Source organism: Amaranthus tricolor, chromosome 12, assembly GCF_026212465.1.
Source record: "Amaranthus tricolor cultivar Red isolate AtriRed21 chromosome 12, ASM2621246v1, whole genome shotgun sequence".
Taxonomy (NCBI): domain Eukaryota; kingdom Viridiplantae; phylum Streptophyta; class Magnoliopsida; order Caryophyllales; family Amaranthaceae; genus Amaranthus; species Amaranthus tricolor.
Genome location: NC_080058.1, coordinates 7749204 through 7770432, shown reverse-complemented (window position 1 = coordinate 7770432; position 21229 = coordinate 7749204). Strand labels below are relative to the sequence as shown.

The 21229-nt window shown below is 32.7% G+C and overlaps 2 protein-coding genes across 2 annotated transcripts; both read left to right on the top strand.

Moving 5' to 3' along the window:
- The first annotated feature begins 1938 nt into the window (after nt 1-1938).
- LOC130796733 (uncharacterized) lies at nt 1939-7833 on the top strand. The gene is made up of 7 exons (XM_057659107.1): nt 1939-2354; nt 5526-5605; nt 5705-5765; nt 6153-6210; nt 6699-6759; nt 6857-6929; nt 7320-7833. Exons 1-7 carry the CDS (start codon nt 2037-2039, stop codon nt 7410-7412), a joined length of 744 nt encoding a protein of 247 aa, XP_057515090.1. The 5' UTR covers nt 1939-2036; the 3' UTR covers nt 7413-7833.
- Nucleotides 7834-9584: 1751 nt separating this feature from the next.
- Nucleotides 9585-19687, top strand: LOC130796732 (sodium/hydrogen exchanger 2-like). The gene is made up of 14 exons (XM_057659105.1): nt 9585-10028; nt 11437-11555; nt 11806-11903; nt 12577-12636; nt 12717-12763; nt 12845-13039; nt 14011-14057; nt 15782-15848; nt 16644-16744; nt 17035-17136; nt 17752-17890; nt 17959-18021; nt 18108-18194; nt 18557-19687. Exons 1-14 carry the CDS (start codon nt 9870-9872, stop codon nt 18887-18889), a joined length of 1617 nt encoding a protein of 538 aa, XP_057515088.1. The 5' UTR covers nt 9585-9869; the 3' UTR covers nt 18890-19687.
- Nucleotides 19688-21229: the final 1542 nt, after the last annotated feature.

Genomic DNA, 21229 nt, shown 5'->3' with positions numbered 1-21229 from the left:
TATGTTAAAAAAATTTTTTGGTTTATTTTTATTTTGTATGCTTGTGTTGTCTTACCTTATCTTTGTCTTATCTTGTCTCTGTTATTCTTTGAAGACTTTTACCAAGCTGAGGATTTCATTAACTGCAGTCTCCTTCAAAAGGTGTGATATGTCGTCTTCTTTTCTTCGCTCTGATCATAACAATTATGAACGGATCATATTGAATATGATGATGACTATATTATTATAAAAAACAAACTTAAAACTTGACTTTAGAGGAAAATTTATTTTGGATTATACTTTGACAGGGGATTAAGAGATATTTAATTTTGTATATTAAATATATTATATTTGAAATAAAAGCAAACTTTTGAATTTTAAGTAAGGAGTGAGAATTTGACAATTGAATTTTGGGTTGTGAACTTTAGAAGATTTAACTTAGCATATCATGTATTTTCTATTTGAAATACGAATAAATTTTCAAGATATAATTTTGAAGGAAAACTTCATGGTTGTGATTTTGGATAGAGAATCTTGATAAATTGAATGTTTTATATCGATTATTTTTTATTTGAAATAAAATAAACTTTTGGGAATTGGTATTGAATATATTGAGGGTATGACATTTTATTTTGGATGGAGGATTTTTATAAATTTATTTTTCATTTCAAATATTATGTGAAAGAAAAAGATAAAATTCAATAATTTTCAATTTATTAAGATATAATTTGTTCAAATAAAATTTTAATATATAATAATAATTTACTTGACTTTCAACCAAAATTTCAAATTCATGAAATAAATTTAATCCAAATCTATCAAAAACTATTCTTTCAAAAAAAAAATTCTATCAAAAACTATCAAAACATTTACTTCAAATTAATATATGCACCGCATAAAATAAACATAAACCCAATATACCAAGAATTCATATTTATTTTCGACTCCAATTGAACCCAAACATGATACACCGACCTAAAGCCAACCCAAACATAAAATAACCCAACTCAAATTTACGAGACATAAAAAATGATCCGACTCATATATTGTCTAACTAAACTCGATTTGATTCGGAGTGTAATCATTTTGAACTTGAACTTTATTGACCCAATCCAATATAAAAACAATTGAATTTGACCGATCAAAAACAAAATTCACCGGGTGATATTGATGCGACATACAACCACACCCAATTTTACCTAACACTAAACCGAAACGAATCAAATTGTTAGGTTACTAGATAAAAACTCAACTCGATAAAATCTAAACCCTATACAACACCCAACCAAAATCCGATCGCATTATTTAATTTATCGTCTAGAGAATTGTCATGTATTGGTCCAACCATAAATTGATCCGAAATCCGATTGAAAATGAGTGGTTAATAATCCATAAATTTTGATTTGTAACTAGTAAATAATCTAAAAATCCAACCAATAATAAATAGGTCATAATCCAAAAGGTTTGACCGATATCCAAAAATATCCCGACATGAAAATGCCAAAAAAATAGTCAAACCTAAATTTAACTGATTTTCAGTTTTATGTTCTCGTTTCTAGTTGAAACCCACAACATTGAGTCATATTTATTTGTAATAGCTTTGAAATCAAAACTTTATGTATAAATTTATGGAAAAATTGAATGATGTGAAAAAATTTTTAAAAACCCTTGAAATAAAGTCGTAAATCCGACATAAACCCAAACCAAATAATTGGTATCAAATCTACCTAATTGAAAACAACTATTCTTGTGTGGACAGTCCCTCAAAGAGATAATCTCAAAATAAAAAGTCTATATTTTTATTTTCTCTTTAATTTATATTAATTGGGATATTTAGCCATAAATTTAATATGTTTTTCGGAGAGACCGTCTCTTATAACAATTTGTAAATCGAAAATAATCCGAGCCTCCGTGTTACCCGTTAAGCCCCATCAAAGTCCGATTTCCTATCAATCTGTATTTGGATTTTGGAGCTAAACTAACTAAAAAACGTTATCCCATTATCTACTCTCATTCTCTTGTGGCAATGGCGCAACTGGCAAGTGCCTTACTCTCTCATGGCACTTCCCCTTTCTTCTTCTCTTCATCCTACCCCTAAACCTTCTCAAACCCCAAAACCCATTTCTTCTTCTCCACAATTTTCTCTTACCATAAACCCTAAAACTCTATCCTTCAAGAGAGATTTCCTCTTCCAATCAATCTCTCTCTGCATTGCTTCTCTAACCCTTAATCCCTCTACTGCTCTATCTGCAACTGATACTCCTACAAAATCTATTCTTTCCAGCATTTCCAACACTAAATCGTGGTTTCAATTCTATGGAGATGGATTTTGCATTCGTGTTCCTCCCCAGTTCGAGGACATTATGGAACCTGAGGTTCTATTCTTTTTCTCAATCTTAATTTTTAAAATTTTTTGTGCGATTCAGTTGGGAATTGTTGCAAAATTTTAGACGGAAATTCGTATCATTTTGTGTTGTCATTTTCGGAATTAATTGAGATATGGTATTTATCACTTATATTATAGTTTAAATAATCATTTCAAGTTTGAGATTGTGTATTTTGTAATTTATTCCACATCGTCTAGGCTCATTCTCTATTATTGTTGAAATGGCTGCTATCATAGTGTTTTATAATAAAAGCAATACAAATTACAAGTTCATATTTGTACTCCGTTGTATACATGGCAATAGACTTCTTGAATTCACCAAAAGGATAGAAATTTGAAGATTAGTTTGCAACACTTTAAGTCACTTCGGAAGCGTATGAAAACTTTCTTTTGATATTTTCCCCACAATGGTGATTTGGAGTTGGGAATATAAGATGAAATTCACAATGAAATACAAACAATAACCTTTCAATCTAAATGAATATGTATGTGAGGATGATTGTAAAATCAGAAAACTAAATCACGAGTTTGTAAAATTTTTATTTGTTCATGTGTAGAGAGAAATATGAAGCAAGGATTCATGAATATAATGTGTCTTAAACCTCATGCATGCCCTTTATTTAAACCTCAAGAAAGCTGAAAATGCTCGAATGAGCACTATGGTTACACGAACTAGCACTTGCTTCGTTGAGCTTTGCCTTGTTTCTTTCTTTGCTTCGTATCTTAAATACTTGGACCTAATGCCTTACTTTTGTATGTCCCACTATTATATAGTATCAAGGGATGCCCTAACTTGCTCTAAATCATTCAAACAATCCCCCCATTCAGAGCCATTTAGAATTTATTGTTCCAATACAGATTTAATTTTAAAATCAAGTTTTCTAATTTATTTGAACACTTAAATATGAAGTACACATGGAACATAACACAATGTCATTTTTTTGTCATAATTTAATGGTTGTTTCTTATCTATTCATAAGTTTATCATAGTTTATATGCTAGTCTTGAATACTGAAGCTGGCACACTTCAAGCTTAAGGTAGTTTCTTTTTACATTTATTATACCCCAGTGATACGATAATTCACCTAGAGCTCTTCAACTCTAGAACTTGAGAACTTTTGATGGATGATTACCTTGCTCATAACAATTTTAAGCAATTTTGATTCATTAATTTTTTGTTGCTTTCAAACATCAAAGAGAGTTAGACCACACTGAACTCAAGACACATTGTTAATCGAGTGTGAATTGGGCTCTCACCTTGAGTTAGAGTGACATGACCTGATTGCAATTGACTTTTGTTCAATTGAGTCCCTACTCATGGCTTTAGTGAGAAAATTAGCCAGATTGAACTTAGTATTCACACAATCAAGAGTTCTGAACCCATTAATGACAAACCCTTGCATTATGATGTACCTAAAAGCAATATGATGAAAGAAAATCAAGCAAATTGAACTTAGTATTCAAAATTTAGTTTTTTTCTCTTCACATTGTGAATATGGTTGTATGTGCTCCAAACTCTTTCAGCAAAAGAACTACTTATACATTGAGAAAGAATCTTTTTTGCTAGCTCAGCTAACTCTAGTGTTTATGATCCATAGCTAGACCTCTAATCTAAGTATTCGTTGTCAATGCATCAAATTGAGTAGTAGGCATACCAAATAAGCCTTTTTTTTCATGTGAAATTCAGCAAAATGATCTCTAAAAACTGTAGCCTCTTTTTGACCATTAGCAATCCGTTCAAAAGCACTCATCACTCCTATCATGATATCTAAGTCATATTTAGGAGCTTTTCTAGTTGGCCCTCCTTAAGTTGGAATCTCGATGTATTGAGAATGATAGAATTTAGGGGTCAAAGCAAATTCTAAACAATGGAGGGGAATGCTCAAATTTTCAAACCTCTCTAACACAATCTTCTCCATTTTAGGGTAATCAACGGCATACTTGTTTACCATCATAATGTCTTTAAGTTCTCCTAACATATTATCCATTCTCTTATAAATTTTACCCATCTTAGAGCCATGACCATGTGCAGTCTAACTGACACACGACAGCATCCACCTACTCCTTTGGGTCATTTTATGTTCCCCAAGCAATTTTGTTCCCTCATGTTCATTTTCATGAAGCAATTCTTTCCGTTCTATTCATCTTCTTAAATGGTAAAGGTTAATGCTTCAATGGTGTCATTATCATCCTCTTCTCCATCTTCATGAAACAAATTAATGAACTTCAATGGTGCTTATCATCTACTCTCCTCAATCCTCAGCATCTCTATCTTCAAGACTAATGAAAATCAGTAAGTTTCCATTCCATTGTTATTTTTCCATTTTTGTGAGTGCATTTAGAGTTCTAGGATGAACTATTTTGCTGCTTGAGATTGCGAATCTGGTCAACCCAGGTCACCACTGACCCTTACTTAGGATCACAAGATGGGGCGCTAGGCAACCTGTTGATCCTGGTAACACCGGTTTTAATCAAAGAATCATCTTCCAATTGAAGGTTTCAAGTGCATGGACTCTGTTTTTAAGAATGCCAATATTGATCTATATGTTAGGCATATGATTCACTATAGGTGGCTCAAATGGAGAATTGAGATTGGAGTATTATGCAAGAGAGGTGTGCCACTAAGGTTAAAGGGAGAATCGTAAAGAGATTCAATTAAACCAACACTACTTTTTCTTTTTGGTAATGTTGGAATTTTAAAAGTGATTGTTGGACGAAGATGGGCTGTTGAAAGGCAGGTGTACATACCTTAAAAGACAGAATTTGAAATGGAGAGTGGAGACATTGTGATTCATATTCTTCTAACAGTTAGATATGTTGATACATCATTGAACTGAAGCTCTGTTATGTTGATCATGCCTTGCGTCACTTAAATAAATCACTTATTTTTTGTTTGACTGTGCTGTAAACAGTTTGAGATCCCCTAGATTATTGTGGGTCATTTCAATAAGTTCAATGGCTCAAATAGGGTCCAAATTGGAACAATATCTTACTGTAGTTATGGAGTTATGTACTACTACTAATTCTGTCTAAAGTTATTGATTGAAACTTGAAACTTGAGTGTTGGAAATGAGAAAGCAGTTTTGTCCTCATTTTCTCTGTTCAAATTGGATAATTGATTAGTTTCTTATGAGACTCCATTACACATTTTTCCCTTCAGGATTTTAGTGCTGGACAGTCCCTTTATGGAGATAAGGCAAAGCCAAAGACATTTGCTGCACGGTTTGCATCCCCTGATGGGTAAGAATAGTCACGATCCCTTCTTCCAGTTCCTATAGGCATTTAATTTGGTCATCAAGATTATTACTTATTTGGAATGTTACGGTTTGCTCAATGCAGGTCTGAGGTAGTGAGTGTTATAATCAAGCCCACCAACCAACTGAAAATCACCTTCCTAGAGGTTTGTCTTAATTTTTTTATTTACTTCTTTCATAAGATTGTGAATTTAGTGGGATATCAAAAAAGACTTTTGCTTGAAGAACAGTTGACTCTGCCTTTGTACTTCCAGCTTATAACTTCTGCCAAAAATTTATATCGTCTGTTAATCTGTACGCCTTTTCATTCCAAGCTGTCCGCTGCTTGTTTTATCAAGTTGCTAAAGCATTAATAGAGATCCTCTTTCTATGTCTGACTTTGAGGATTTGATTTCCACATATTTTGTCCAGCTACCATTTTAAGCTTCTCTTAATCTCCAAATGCATTTTTAGTTTAAACCTTCTGTTTCCCACATTCTTCTCAACAGATGGCGCCACTCTTGAGTTCTGATAAGCATTTTTTGACATTGCAGGCTCAAGACATTACTGATTTAGGCTCTATAAAAGAAGCAGCTAAGATTTTCATTCCAGGTATGTAGATTGAAATTTGAATCATCTTTCCTCCCTTTAGATCACTGTATAGTGTAAAAATGCGGTAACGGTCGCGATCACGGTAACGGAACGGTGATGCGGTAACGGAGTGATGTGGTTATCCTAACGCCTAAATATCAGTTGAAACCATAAGATATCCCTTGATACTGCCCATAACATGGTCTTTTTACTCCTTGATGACATGGGAAATATCGGTTCATTGTTTTGAAAACCTCTACATCGCGGACAACGCAATGTGATGCGATGCGGGCTTGTTTATACACTATGGATCACTGATCAATACAAAAGTAATGGAATGTAGTATAAACATCAGATGTACTTCTGTGTGATTTGATGTTTTATTGCTATTCACATCTTCCTTATCTTTCGCAATGCCGTGAAAGTATTGGTATTTACTGATCATTCGCAATGCCTTGTAAGTATTAGTTTTTACTGTGTACTTTAGCTTTCGCTTGATGCTACTGCAGGTGGGGTATCAAAACTGTACTCTGCACGAACTATAAAAATAAAAGAAGATGAAGGTTTCAGGTATTGCTTCATTATTAATACCCGTCAAATTTCTTCTCGAAGGTTTCTATAGTTCTTACCAGAGTTTCTCATGTTTGCTATTTATGATGTTGAACAGGACATATTATTTCTATGAGTTTGGCAGAGATGACCAACATGTTGCACTTGTAGCTGCTGTTAGTAGTGGGAAGGTATCTAATTGTTATCTTGTCAAGTCATAGAATGGTCTCAACTTTCTTGCAATACAATAACATTCCGTTAACCCAACGTCATTAGTGGCCCCCACCTAGGTGCATTTGTTGGGATCGGGTGTATGTTTATGACCAACTATGTATATCCATTTACGCGTGGCCATTTCAAAAGCTTACTTACGTGTTTACTAATGAAAGCTCTTCAACACAGACCCTAATGTTTGCAATGAACGAGCTCAATCGTTAACATCTTCAGTTATCTGTTGGTGAAATTACTAAAAGCCGACATTGTGAAAATATACATTGAGAAAATCGCACTCGTCAAATTGCTGCAACTGAAAAACAAGGTAGAATAAAGGATTGATGAATTTGTTTAATGAAATGGTGCAGGCATTTGTAGCTGGAGCAACTTCACCAGAGTCAAAGTGGGATAACGATGGTGTTAAACTCCGCAGTGCTGCCTTGTCGTTGACACTGTTATAGGTTCTCTTTCGGGCACTTAGCTTTCATTTTGTTTTTTTTGGCCGACATGATAGGCTGAGGGAAGGGGAGGGTTAGGTGAGATTCGATCCCATGACCTTGCCCGGAAAATGCGATACTTGTTCCAACTGAGAAAATACCCATTCTCAGCTTTAGTTATGTTCAATATAACCTCAGCATTGTTATTTATTGGTGGTGTAAATTGTAAAACATCATAAAAGTCTCAATTCAAAACACAATAATTTAGAATAGCTTGTTAATTTCTGTGTAGTATTGTAGTAATGCTGGTTATGTTTACTACTTATCATTTTTTAAATTTTTACAGATTTTGTTTTAAAAACAATATATATTGTTAGTTTTTATGTTAAATAAATGGATCACATGTGGTTTAATTCGGAAAGCAGTTAATATAGTGAAATTTATAGTTTGTAATTAAATTAGTACGAGTTGCAGAAGCTCAATCCAATCACATTGATTGAAAGATGATGCCTACAAATTTCAAATAAAAATCTAGTTTTGAAAATCAAATTTAAACTTTAAATTTTCAAATATAAATAATTGAAAACATAATTTTTTAATATTTTTTTGGCAAAATTTATGGGTATTATATAAACTTTTGTGCTGAGTTGTTCTGGAGGATGTTGGCTAATGGTCTGAATTCTTCTAAGGTTTTCATCTACTAAAGTTTTTATGAGTTAGGGTTTTTTTAGCCTCACATATAATTAGCTAGAGTGTCAAACAATAAATGATGAAAATTTAACAAACATTTATTGTTTAGTTGATTCTTAAACATGCTTAGGGCAAAGTTTATTTTTATAATATGTGAGAGAAGATTTTTCAAAATTTGACTAGTGTATAATATTTATCGAGTATTTTTAACTATCTAATTTCATCATGTTTTTTAGTCTTGAACTCTTGATTGAATATTTTCTAGGTTCGAAAGACACCAGTACAATGTTTAAGTATTCGCCTTTGTAAATATCCTTTAATCATGCATGTTCATGAGATTGAGTATTCATTAATGTTTACACATCAGAAAGCTAGTTTAATTTGACATTTTAACTTCTCTTTTTTGCAGGCTTAACTATTTTCATTAAACTGCTTAAAAATAGATTTGATAGATTTCAAACTAGAGCATGACATGTTTCAAATCTAAAATAAAATTTACCTATAAATTAAAACATAATTAACATACTTCTATAAGTTAAGCACACACGATAATATAAAAACTATCAAATCCAAAAATATTATACTCATAGTTCAAATATAACTAAATAAACACCTTTAATTACCACTAACACAAATATAAAATTAGCTCAAATAATTAATTTTATCTAATTATCACTTTTAAAGATAAATTAAGTTTAACTTTCACTGCTATTAACTAACACAATATTAAAAAAAAATTATGACACAAAAAACACAAACATGATCATGTCGGACTAATGCTAAGTAGTCAAAGACAATCTTTGATGCCCTCGTCATCTCCATATTTAAGGTCTATTTATTTATTTATTTATTTCCAATATTTCATAGATTATTAAATGAGATAATTTTATGTAAGATCATCTTCATTAAATCGACTTATATATATATATTTAGTTTGCAAAAGTAATTACTTATAGATTTTAAAGTGATTAAATAAAAAAATAATTATATAAGTGTGTCACAGTCAGGCTATCTCAATAAGAGCAGCTTATTATATTTATGGTTTTCTAATTAGATATTAACTTATCATATTTATAGAAGGTTTTAGTAAATAACGGTGATTTGCAAAGTTAACAAATTACTCTTATGTGGTAAGATGTGATTGGGTGAGAGTTTTGTGATTTTAATTTATCTTTTTAGGTTTGTTTATTTTAATATTATTCTTTTTGTCTTTTTATATTAATTTACAAATTACGGTGATTAATTATTCTAATTAGACATGAGCAAATCTTTTATTGTTTTCTTCCATCTTTGCGCCAACCCTAAGGATCCCCTTCATCATGCTCACCATTAAATTTCCAAGTCATTTTCTTCAACTTCCACTAATGTTTAGCCAAGTGTCTTCTATACACGTTAGCTCAAATCATTGGATTTGGCCCACATCATTCCCTTTTTAGAAAAAAAAAAAAAAAACAAACGACATTTTATATTTTCCATATATGAATTCATAAATTTAATTATATTCTTATTAGGAAATATAATCAATTTCGGAAAATTAAGATATAATTAATCATCTTTCTAAACAAAAAAAATACTTCTTCTACACCTATTTATTTTACAAATTATATCTTAATCAATTATTTTCTTATAAATCTGGTAACTAATTTTATTTTGACGGATTATCATTATTGACTTTGTTGTTTATAGTGGAACTTTTTACATAGAATTTGGCACAAATCAAACCCAAAACCTGGAATTTGATTTAATGTTTATGTAAGCTTCAAATTTCAAACTTTTGAAAAAGAAAGCAAGATGTTTGGTTTGCCAAATATACTGCATGAATCAACTTTTGATGGAAGCACAGTGATTTCTATTACTGTGTTCGTGAGTTTAATTTGTTTGTGTATTATTGTTGGTCATTTGCTTGAGGAGAATCGATGGGCTAATGAATCCATTACCTCTCTTCTATTGGTAATCCTCTTTTTCTCCCTTTTTTTTTTGATGATTTTTAAGTTATTTTGATCATACCTACATGAAACTTTCTACATTTTTGTTCTTGTAAGGTTGAACTTTTGTGGGTCTATTTTGGAATGTTCATTTATTGCAATTTTTGGGGTTTTTTTGTTTGATTTATGTTAGTGTTGAAGTATTTAGAAGTTTGAATCTCTTTGATGTTTTGAGGGTTTAACTATAATGGGTTTTTGGTTTGGAATTAATTTTGATATATTGTGGGTTGTTTTGCTGATTTTTTGATTAGTACTAAAAAACAGTTGTAAGATTATTTCCATTTAATAATTTGAATGTTATTTAATTAGGATTCTGTCTAGAATTCAAGTTTTGGTATTGTATGGTTTTTTTCAGTTAGTGTTTAGATGTAAAAAAGTTATTGTTGTTGAATGATTAATTGTTCACCTTGCATAACAATTGTGAAAAGCAAGCTTAAATAGTATTTCTGATTTTGAGGTTTAATGGGTGTATGTCAAGGAACCAACTCAACCAAACGCTGAAGCTGATGGTTAAAATCCCAGATATGTTATATACTCTAACATGCCCCCTCCCACTTGAGCCCTTTGAGCTAGAAGTGTGCATGCAACACAGGCCCTCCTCATACGTGATGTTGAATATTCCACTTTAAATGAGGGGTGGTTGAGATTCCAAACCGTCACCTATTGTCACGCTAGCTTCTGATACCATGTCAAGGAACCAACTCAACTAAAAACTTAAGTTGATGGTTGAGGCCCCATGATATGTTATATACTCTTAGTCTCTAACAGTGTAAGTCAAATGTTGAGGAACCTGAGTTCATATCTTCAAGTTTTATGAGTTGCCATTCAGTAGCCTAGTAGGGCCATAAATTGTGTGTTTTCTCCAAAAGTCTTGAGAATAGTTAACTTGGAGCAGGGAAGGATGCAGTAATATGATCCTCTTAGCATTTGAGTATCCAAGATGATCCTCGTAGCATTTGAGTATTTAATATGATCCTCGTAGAATTTGAGTATCTAATAAGATCCTCCTAGTGCTTGAGTATCCAATATGATCCTCTTAGCGAGTCAGCATTTGAGTATCCACTATGATCCTCTTTGTGTTTGAGTATCCTTGTGGCATCATTCTTGTATTGGTATTTTTTAAAACTGCATGACATTGTCTGGAAACGGACGACATGTTTGAACGTTTGTCTCAATGCACAATGCAGAATGCACATCTTGTGTTTGTTATCTAACATGATGTGTGATCTGGTTGAGAATCAAATGATGTTGTCTGTTTTGGTAGTGTGAGCCTTGTGCACGAATGATAGCATGTTGGCATAGATATGCAATATATGTCAAAATGGTATAGTAGCTATATTTGGATTATTAGTCTAATTTTTTGCTTGATTTAGGGTTTGGTGTCTGGAGGTATTGTACTGTTGATACGTAAAGGCCAGAATTCACGCATACTTGAGTTTAATGAAGAGTTGTTCTTCATTTACCTGCTACCACCAATCATATTCAATGCTGGGTAAGATTGCCTTTCCGATCATGTTCTCATTAGGGGTTTACGGCTAAATTGTGCCCTTTTGCTTAGGTTCTTCATCTAGTTTCCTTCATTATGCTTTCAAATCCTAATGCTTAAATCAATCAGCATAGTCTAGTATCACAATTTGGGCCCTTTTGCTCAAAAATCTATTGAAAATAGGTATATATATGAAGTTCAGGTGCAAACAGAACTTAGAATAGATATCATTTATTCTTTTCATGTATATTTTCAGGTTTCAAGTTAAGAAAAAGCAGTTCTTCAAGAACTTCGCAACTATATTGTCTTTTGGAGTGTTGGGAACAATAATATCATTCTGCCTCATTTCTGCAGGTAAGACAACTGATTTCTCAGACAATTCAGTGTCTTCTTTGTTCAAGTAGTACCTTGGATTTTCGTGCCTCAGGGATTTATTGTACTTTTAACATTTTGCAATGAGGGTAGGGGAAGGAGGTACATAAGTTTTTTTCTCGATATCATCCCTTACTAGAAAAGAATTATGCCCCATTAATGTAGTAAGTTCCATAATTATTGGTGGAATACTATAATGGCCAATGCTCATGATATTATCAAATTAAAATTTTTAGAATCTGTTAGATATTCTTTTTTGCTTTCCAATGTCTGAAAAAAACTAAAAAATAACTTGCAAGAGAATTGTTGGAGTGAGTGTAACATAATTCGCCAAGTAATTCGCTTTTTGAATTCGCGATTCGTTGAAAATGACACTAAAATAGCCCAAAATCGACCATAATTCGCTTTTTTTGATACGCGATCCATAAGGAGATTAGTGAATCATATGACAGTGGTTGAGGTATGTATCAGGTCAAAGATCTTGAGACAATCATGCCGACATTTTAGATGAAGTCATTATGGACTTCCCTCCCTTGATTTATATTTTATCCATTGTCTAGGACATCGGGACTTTTTTCGATGCAATCAATTTAGTTATGCTCAGAGTGGTTACGGTTTTGATTCTAAAGCACTGGTTTTCTGTAAAATCTTTCAGGTGTATTATTTCTGTTGAGGAAGATTGGTTTGACGCAACTTAGTATTAATGACTTTCTAGGTAACTCATTATGAAAGGTTAAGAAATCTCATTCTCTGTCTATTTTAAATTTGACCTAATATGGTTTGATTTCTCTACAGCCCTTGGTGCCATCTTTTCCGCCACAGATTCTGTTTGTACCTTGCAGGTATGCTTGTCAATAAAAGAAAAATTGTGATGATGGTACGTAGTTGTGCTCCACTGACTATGATCTCTCTGCACTTCATAGGTACTAAATCAGGACGAAACACCGCTTCTTTATAGTGTTGTATTTGGAGAAGGAGTAGTGAATGATGCGACCTCAATTGTGCTTTTCAATGCAGTCCAATCACTTGATCTAAGCAAACTCAGTTCCATGACTGCCCTTGCATTGTTGGGAACCTTCTTCTACCTCTTCCTTACCAGCACACTTCTTGGTGTTATAGTAAGTCTTAAATATTGTACCTATAGTTGTGATATCATAGTTTAAGTCTTAGAATCATACGATTTTACAATTTTTATATGGTAACATGATTCAATGTAATTCCACCCGATTTTATGAATTTTTCTTGACTAATGAGAACCTTACAAAATTGATTGAAATTTAATCACGCCAACAAAGCTAATATAGTAATATTACATATATTTTTTTAATTATTGCTTTGCTAACTATGATTATGAGAAATATCTTGAATACATGTCAATAGATTTACAGGATTCTATGATTTGTTCTTACAATGCGATTCTGAGAGCCCCTTCTGATTCAAAGCAGATGAAATCATAATCTTGATTTATCTTTAAAAGTTTTCCCATCAGACTTCTTGCAGGAGTTAGCTTATTGTACATTTGTACTTAGTCACAAAGATGTACCCCTTCAATTCAAAACATGAGTCAATCTAATTTCTTATAACCCAAATACAAGTAATTCTGCAAAATCAACCAACATAGAATGTCAATCTAATATAGTAGGCCTTTAGCATCAATTCAGTATTGAATACCATTTTGCAAAGAACGGAACTTTTACCAAACTTAACCAAACACATAATACTTGTGAACATTGTTAGAACTTAAAATTTGGATTTCAGTGTAATTTAGCACTAGCCCTTTTATCGTATATCCTATTTACTTAGCAATTGGTTTAAGTGTTATGTATGAGTATGGGTCAAAGAAAGTGTTAAAGACATAAATGCTCACAATTCCTTATATTTGAAGACTTATGGATGTGATTTTTATTTAGATAACTATACACTTATTTTAAGTTGATTTATGATGTGGATTTTGTATTGAGTATCATTTTCAATTTTGACTTTCTGAAAAAAGAATTGCAATTAGTTTTTCTTGTTGTTTGCATGCACATCTTCTAAGTCAGAGGGTTTTACTTTATGATTATTATCTTATTTGAATCCTTTAATACAGGTTGGTCTGCTGAGTGCTTTAATCATAAAGAAGCTTTATATCGGAAGGTAAATCGATTAAAAATAACATTTTTATCACAAATATTTGTTTATTACCATTTTGAGTGTCTTCTTGCCAATTTAAATTTAAGTAAAAAAGATTTGTAGGATTAAGTCCTGATATGAAGAAATTTCTTAACTAAATTTGTTAGAAGCATTTTCTTTTTCAAGGTCTAATAAAAAAATGAAGAATGACTCGGTTTTTTCATCACCATAATTAGCTATTATACTTGTTTTAGTAATTATCAACAACAATGCCAAAACCTTCATAACAAATGATGCATTCAGCTACATAAACCTCTATATCAGTTCGAATGGTTGTCTACATGGATTCTATTTCTCCATTTGTTTTGGTTTTTTACCATCTCGAACTCTTCTAAAATTTTCATATTATTTTTCACTCTTCGGTCTTCCTCACTCTTGTTTTAAATCACATAAGATTCAACTTTCTATTTTCTTCCCGATTTTCCAATACTTCATTATTGTTTTAGTAGTTATCATTGGAAATCACTCAAAGTATAGTAATAGTTGAATAATATTGACTTAAAATTTCATAGAAAAGTATGTAATTTACCAAGGTTTTAAGATTTCATCATAGACGCATTGCATCATAAAACTCTATAATATCTTATAGTTCCTAAAATAAAATTTAAACCCTTCTCAAGATATTCATCCTTTTTTTTGTTTATTTCGTCTTTACTCCTGATCGTCTTTACGCTAGTACAAATTTAATACATAAAAAGGACTAGAGAAGGAAGGGTGCCAATTGCGAAAATTTTATTATTATTAATTTTAAATGGTATATTTCATTTTTTATTTTTACCTCGTCAAGCTCCCGATAGAATGTCTTTAACTCTGACATGTGCAGAGTACTTCTAGTTATGTCTCATCAAGAGGGTGTAATACATAAATTCCAATCAAATTTGTATTAGAAGTTATCTATTACCCCAATATTGCATTACCTTAATGCCCTTAAGTGGCACCCATGATCCATCCAAGCTACCACCTAGGTAGGGTTTGGGAGACTTGATGTACTCTCTGACGCTACGTTATCATTCTAGCAACAAAGAGGTTGTTTTTGATTGGCTATGCATAGAACCATCATCAACAACTTCACATAAATTCATGTGATTTAATGAGTTATTTTATCATATTTCAATAAATTTCAAATGAAAGAACATAAAATATTTAGCTTCATTGAGGATTGGAGTATAATTTTGTTTTATAAAAAAATGATGGAATATAAAGATATAGGCAAGCTAAAACCGATATCGTGCGTTAAGCTTTGTTGAATATGGTGCTCTATACCTTTCGCTTTTATATGCGTTAATCTAGAGAGGATTATATAATTCTTTAGCTTTCATTTTCTTTTGGATATGCCATTGTGTAGATAAGTAAAGCCTAGATGCAATGTGGGTGAACTTGAGGGATTTAAATCGCTTTTTTAAAAAGTAATTTAAATATATATTTGGTGTCCCTAATTAGTTTAATTTTTTGCTTTTATATTGAGTTGGTCATCCTATTAAAATTGCTCAAGATCTATAACTATCTACACTCAAGCACTCACATATATCAAGCTCACTTAACACATTTTTATTGCTAGAAATATTCAAAATTGTCCTTATTATTGTTGCCCATGTAATGACTCTGGTGTGTATATATCCCAAACACAAAAGCTTTTGAAAGTGGTTTCACCTATAAATATTGATTACACGTTTTCTCAAATTTTGCAGACATTCTACAGATCGTGAAATTGCACTAATGATGCTTATGGCTTATTTGTCTTACATGATAGCTGAGGTACCATCAATGAACATAAGCTCTTGGTTAACTAGACATTCGCACATGCGCGTGTGCACACATACACACTCTATTTTTCAATATGTTTGCGGTTTCTTTGCTATACACTATCAAAAACTAAGGTTGCCAAAGTCTTGTCTTCCCAAGATACTTCGGAAACAAAAATCAGAGTTCAGGTGAATAGAAATATAGGTATGAGCTCATCAAGTTTATGACTGTTGTGGAATTGAGCACACACTATGCCTTGAATGGGGCGTTGCGTCGACTCTTTAATTGTTGAAGCTTTATGATTGTATGCAGTCCCACCAACGTTAACCACGTTTTTAAAGGATGAAAATTGTATTTGTTTTCTAAATAGAGCAATAATGCTTCATTTGAACTTGAATAACTTTACTGCATTCAGATCGAAAAGCAATTAGTATTACGACAAAAAGAATAGTTGGTGAAACCAACAAGTAATTTCAAGTAGGAATGTTCAAGAAAAGGTTTATCTGTAGGAGAACTACGGACTTTTGGTGAGGATCAAAAATCCTCTTGAATGATCCCAAAAAGAAAAGCTATATATTTTTCATCACACATATTCGTTCCACCATATTCCCAACTGGGAAACAATGGGCTTTACTACTTGAGCAGGTGTTATCGTATTTTTTTTCCTCAATGAGATGTTATCGAGTTGTATCTTTTGCATTTATTGCTTGCCCTGAACCTCATTTTACTAGTTTCAGCAGTTGAACTAATGAATTTCACAAATTTCTAAGGGTGAAAAACAGATTGACTTCCTGCTTGTCTTTGCAGCTTATGAGTCTTAGCGGTATTTTGACAGTATTCTTTTGCGGAATTGTCATGTCACATTACACATGGCACAATGTATCAGAAAGCTCAAGGATAACATCCAAGTAAGAGACTACAAACTTTCGTGAGCTCTTAGCCTTCGTTGGCTAATTCATAATTTAGTTTTTACTTTTGGATATTGTGAAACAGAGGTGGTTGTCTAATTTTTAGCTTTTAAAAAGGGATATGATTTTAGCAAGAACGATGTCTGATTTGCATTTAATTTAATTTCTTTGTTTATAGAACTACCTCGGCTCACATCGTCTTTGAGATGTGTTCTCAAAGACAAACCTTATTCAGCTTATAACTACACCAATCGAAATGTATGTCTCTAAATGGCTCCATATGGTCGCAGGCATGCTTTTGCAACAATATCATTTATATCGGAAACATTTATCTTTCTGTATGTTGGTATGGACACACTAGACATTGACAAATGGAAGCAGAGCAGCACAAGGTAAGTTTATCATGAATCTGTTTCTATTCTTAGTTCAGTTGATTTCATTGTTAGTATTGTAGCTGAAACCATTTTTATTGCATTTATGTGATGCTCTATACAGATGTAGATCTCATAAACAAATGCATGACCACAAGAAATAATTTATGATTTTATGTTAGAATGCTCATCTCATGTTTTTACTAGCTTTCTGGCGGTTCACTTAACCTAACTTAGTTTTTGGATTTATATGGTGGGAATGGTAATGGAAAATTAGTGTGCTTTTGGTTGAAAAATCTCTTGACAAGTTTGACGGTCATGCGTGTTCTACTTCATTCATCTCATTTTTATACACCTCAATATGACGAGCCAGCAAGATAGAGTGTAATGTCCTCAAAATCACTACTTTAGGTGCAAATCAAACAAAATTGTTCCATATATACATACAATATTACTTCATAATACTTCGATATAAAGTTCAACAAGCCTCATCGCAGTTTCCGCCGTAAGATATGCCTTGTAATTCCCATACATCATCTACCATATCTAAGACAATAAAGATTTCAGATATCTTTGTGAATTTTCATACTCCTCTATATGAACAAAAAACTAAATTTGGTGATTTATTTTATTCAGTGCAGGAACTTACATTGCTGTTAGTTCCTCAATGTTGGCTTTAGTTATGATTGGACGAGCAGCATTTGTCTTCCTTCTGTCTAATATTTTGAATTACAATCGGAAGAACAGTGATATAAAAATTGGTTTTTCTCGACAGGTAAATCCTAATAGTTTTGTACAAATTTCATTATTTTGTTAACTTTCTCTGACAAGTTGCAATTTCAGTTCATAATATGGTGGGCAGGACTAATGAGAGGTGCAGTTACTGTGGCTTTGTCCTACAACGCGGTAGATACCCATCCTATTACATAATAAACAGAAGTACTACGTTAATTCATTGTATCGATTTCTTAAATAATATGTTATATTGGCAGTTTTCATCAGGTTCTGGAGTACCTGTGTCAAGTGAAAGAGCACTTATGATCAGTTGTACACTCATTGTTGTTCTGTTTAGTACTCTGGTCAGTACTCCACATTTCTTGTTTCCTTCCTCTGATTTTATTCTCCTTTTTGGTATAGATTTTCTACGTTTTTTTCTGGGTTTGGACTTAAAATGCTTTTTGTACCAATTTTGGGTTGGGATCTGAGAATCGCACTTGATTTTGGTTTGTTTTTTGGAGTTACAATGTTTACTTTTAGCTAATCTGATTGGGTGTGAGTTTCGGCTCTCAAGATTTCAAGAAATTTTTGTTCTGTTTTTGGTTCGGGTCAATTAGTATCAGCCTCCCGTCATCAAAATTGCCTAAGCTTGATGTTTTCAGTTTTCACCTGTATAATCCTTGTATATCGAGTACTCATGCAAACCTTTTTTCCTTTGAAACAGTTGTTTGGTACTATAACGAAGCCTTTGATCAAAGCAGTTTTGGGAGGTCCAGGACATGCAGTGTCTGACGCAACTGATATTCCGAGCCTTGAATATTTAGAAATCCCTTTCCTTGAAATTCCAGACCCGGATCAGAAAGGGGATGACGATCCTCAACGCCAACGAAGGGGTTTCAGTTTGCTGATGAAATATCCTACTGGTGCTGCACACCACTTATGGAGGAAATTCGATGATAAATTTATGAGACCTGTTTTTGGTGGGCGAGGCTTCGTGACTTACGAACCAGCTTCACCAACTGGTGTTGCAGATCCAAATCCAAATCCCGAGCATTAGTTTTAATTTCAAGTTTTTAACTTCTTATTCTTTCTCACAGTTCCGAGCAGAATGATTTAAAGCTCATCATTTTTGTTAGTATATTGAGGTAAATTGAAACTAACCTCAACTGTCATGAACAATTTCTATGGGAGTCCTAGATTGAAACAGGTGACAGGAACGACTCGGGAATCCTTGTATATTAATACATTGTACCTACAATGATGTTATCTGAACAAGTTGATACATTAATCGTTTGCAACCTAACCCTCGAAATAACATTCGATCTAACTGTGTATTCTTTTTTTCGCGGACCATATTGGTGCCTTTTCTACGTTCAAATGCTTACCGCTAATTCCTTTGTTTCAGTAGATACTTGTTCGCGATATTGTGGGTTATTTGAGTAGTCTCTGTTTCACCCAGGAGCATATTGGTGTCTCTTGGACCGATTTACTTCCTTTAGCTGCGGGTTCGAGTTCCGTGAGTCCCGACGGATCCAATAATAAAATAAAAAAAATATATCCACTCATCTTTCCAATTTTTTGGAAAAGGACAACAATAGAACTTGACGTTCAATAGGAATTCATTTGATGATTCTTAGTTATTTTTTCCTTTTGGATCTTTTGATTTTGCTACATTACACTAATCAAAATGAGAGTTTTTGTGTGTTGTGTAGCAAAATCAAAGGGACGGTCATTTTGTATGTACACTACTTGCAAGGCAAAATTTGCTGCTGCCACACAATTTTGCAAGTTAAATGTGTCATTTGTTTTGCAACTAGATTTCTAGCTTGATAGTCTGTTTCTAAGAGATTGCCACACTTTCTTTTTTAGTCTATCCCTTTTACTTTGCTATACTTATCTTTTATAGAAATATCCCCACCGCTTTTTCATTCTCATCTACATATTTCACCTCTCCTTTTATATCATCCACACAATTCAAATGTTCTCACCAATTTTTAATCTTTATGCAATATATAACTATTGCAGTTTTTTGGGGACGGATGGAGTACATTTTAATGTCTTGGGCCCAGACAATGAGACAAGTTGAGTTTCTGGCTCACACTGTCAGTGTCTTCAATTTTTTCCTCCAGGCTGTATAATACTATATGAATAGAAATACTATCAATTTAGTGGTTCCAAAAATTCTACAACTTGTGAAGTCACACAAACTGCATATCTTCTAGTTTAAGTTTCCTGAAAATGAATACCAGAAAAGAAGAGAATAATATTTCTTGAGATAACCAAAAACCAATGGTGTTCAAGTTTTTAACCCAAGAAAAGAATATTTCTTCAACATTTGCTTTAACTTACACTCCACTATTTGTATTATGATACCATGCTTTCACATAGATTACCTACCTTCTATGTAAGTCACATTCATATCTTTCTCATTGACTAGTTCGAAATGGATCATCGAAACGAGCAACAATATGAATCTCTCGGACTCTGCCAAAGGCTGTTCTACTTCGTCATGAGAGCGTTAGCTGCACAAGCCGTAAAGCCTGTGACATTAGGCCCATCTGTTACACACAATCACACTCGAAAGATGAATTGGTCGTTGAGTAGCGACAAACAAGAGGCGGGTGCTCAAGATTTTACTGAGGATTCGGAAAGTGTGGCTTCAATTGACATTAAAGACGAAGATACAATGGAATGTACATGTACAAGTAGGGGTGGAGTTAAAGCTAAAGCTCCAAGAAAAATGGTTAGCATAAATGATAAGCCTGAATTTATAGATTTGAGCAAGAAAAGGAAGAATGGGGAGATTGAATGTAGGCATGATGGGGAGTTGAGACCTTTGAGATCAATATTGAAAGTTGGTTCAAATTTGTATGACAAATCAACAAAGCCTGCTAGCTTATGTTAGTTCATTCTATGAGAAACTCAACAATGGACAAGTCAATAGACATTCTATCCTTAGCTTATTCTTAGCAAATGCAAAATGTGGTGTACTATTCATCTATTATTATTATACTAATGAAAAAGTTTGAATGATATAAACTTTCGCTAATTTTACTAGAATAACTAAATTTTGATTAACCATAAATAATATTGGGTTAGAGGGTGTTTTTTTTAGAATAATACCAATTTTTATTTAACCATTAATTTGCATTTGTTTTTTGTGCAAATCACATACTATAAATAAAAGTTGGTATTATTCTAGGTAATATACCCCCATAATCACGTTATTAGCCTTAATTTTTTATCTTGGGTTGCCATGTCTTTTTTACTTGTATGATTTGTCGTTGTCCATCCCTTCCTATAAGCGAGACACACACAGTATGCTGATGACTAATATAGGAAAGTTTATTCAAATTTAACTACAAGTGAATTTATTTTTAGTAGATTGAACAAATAT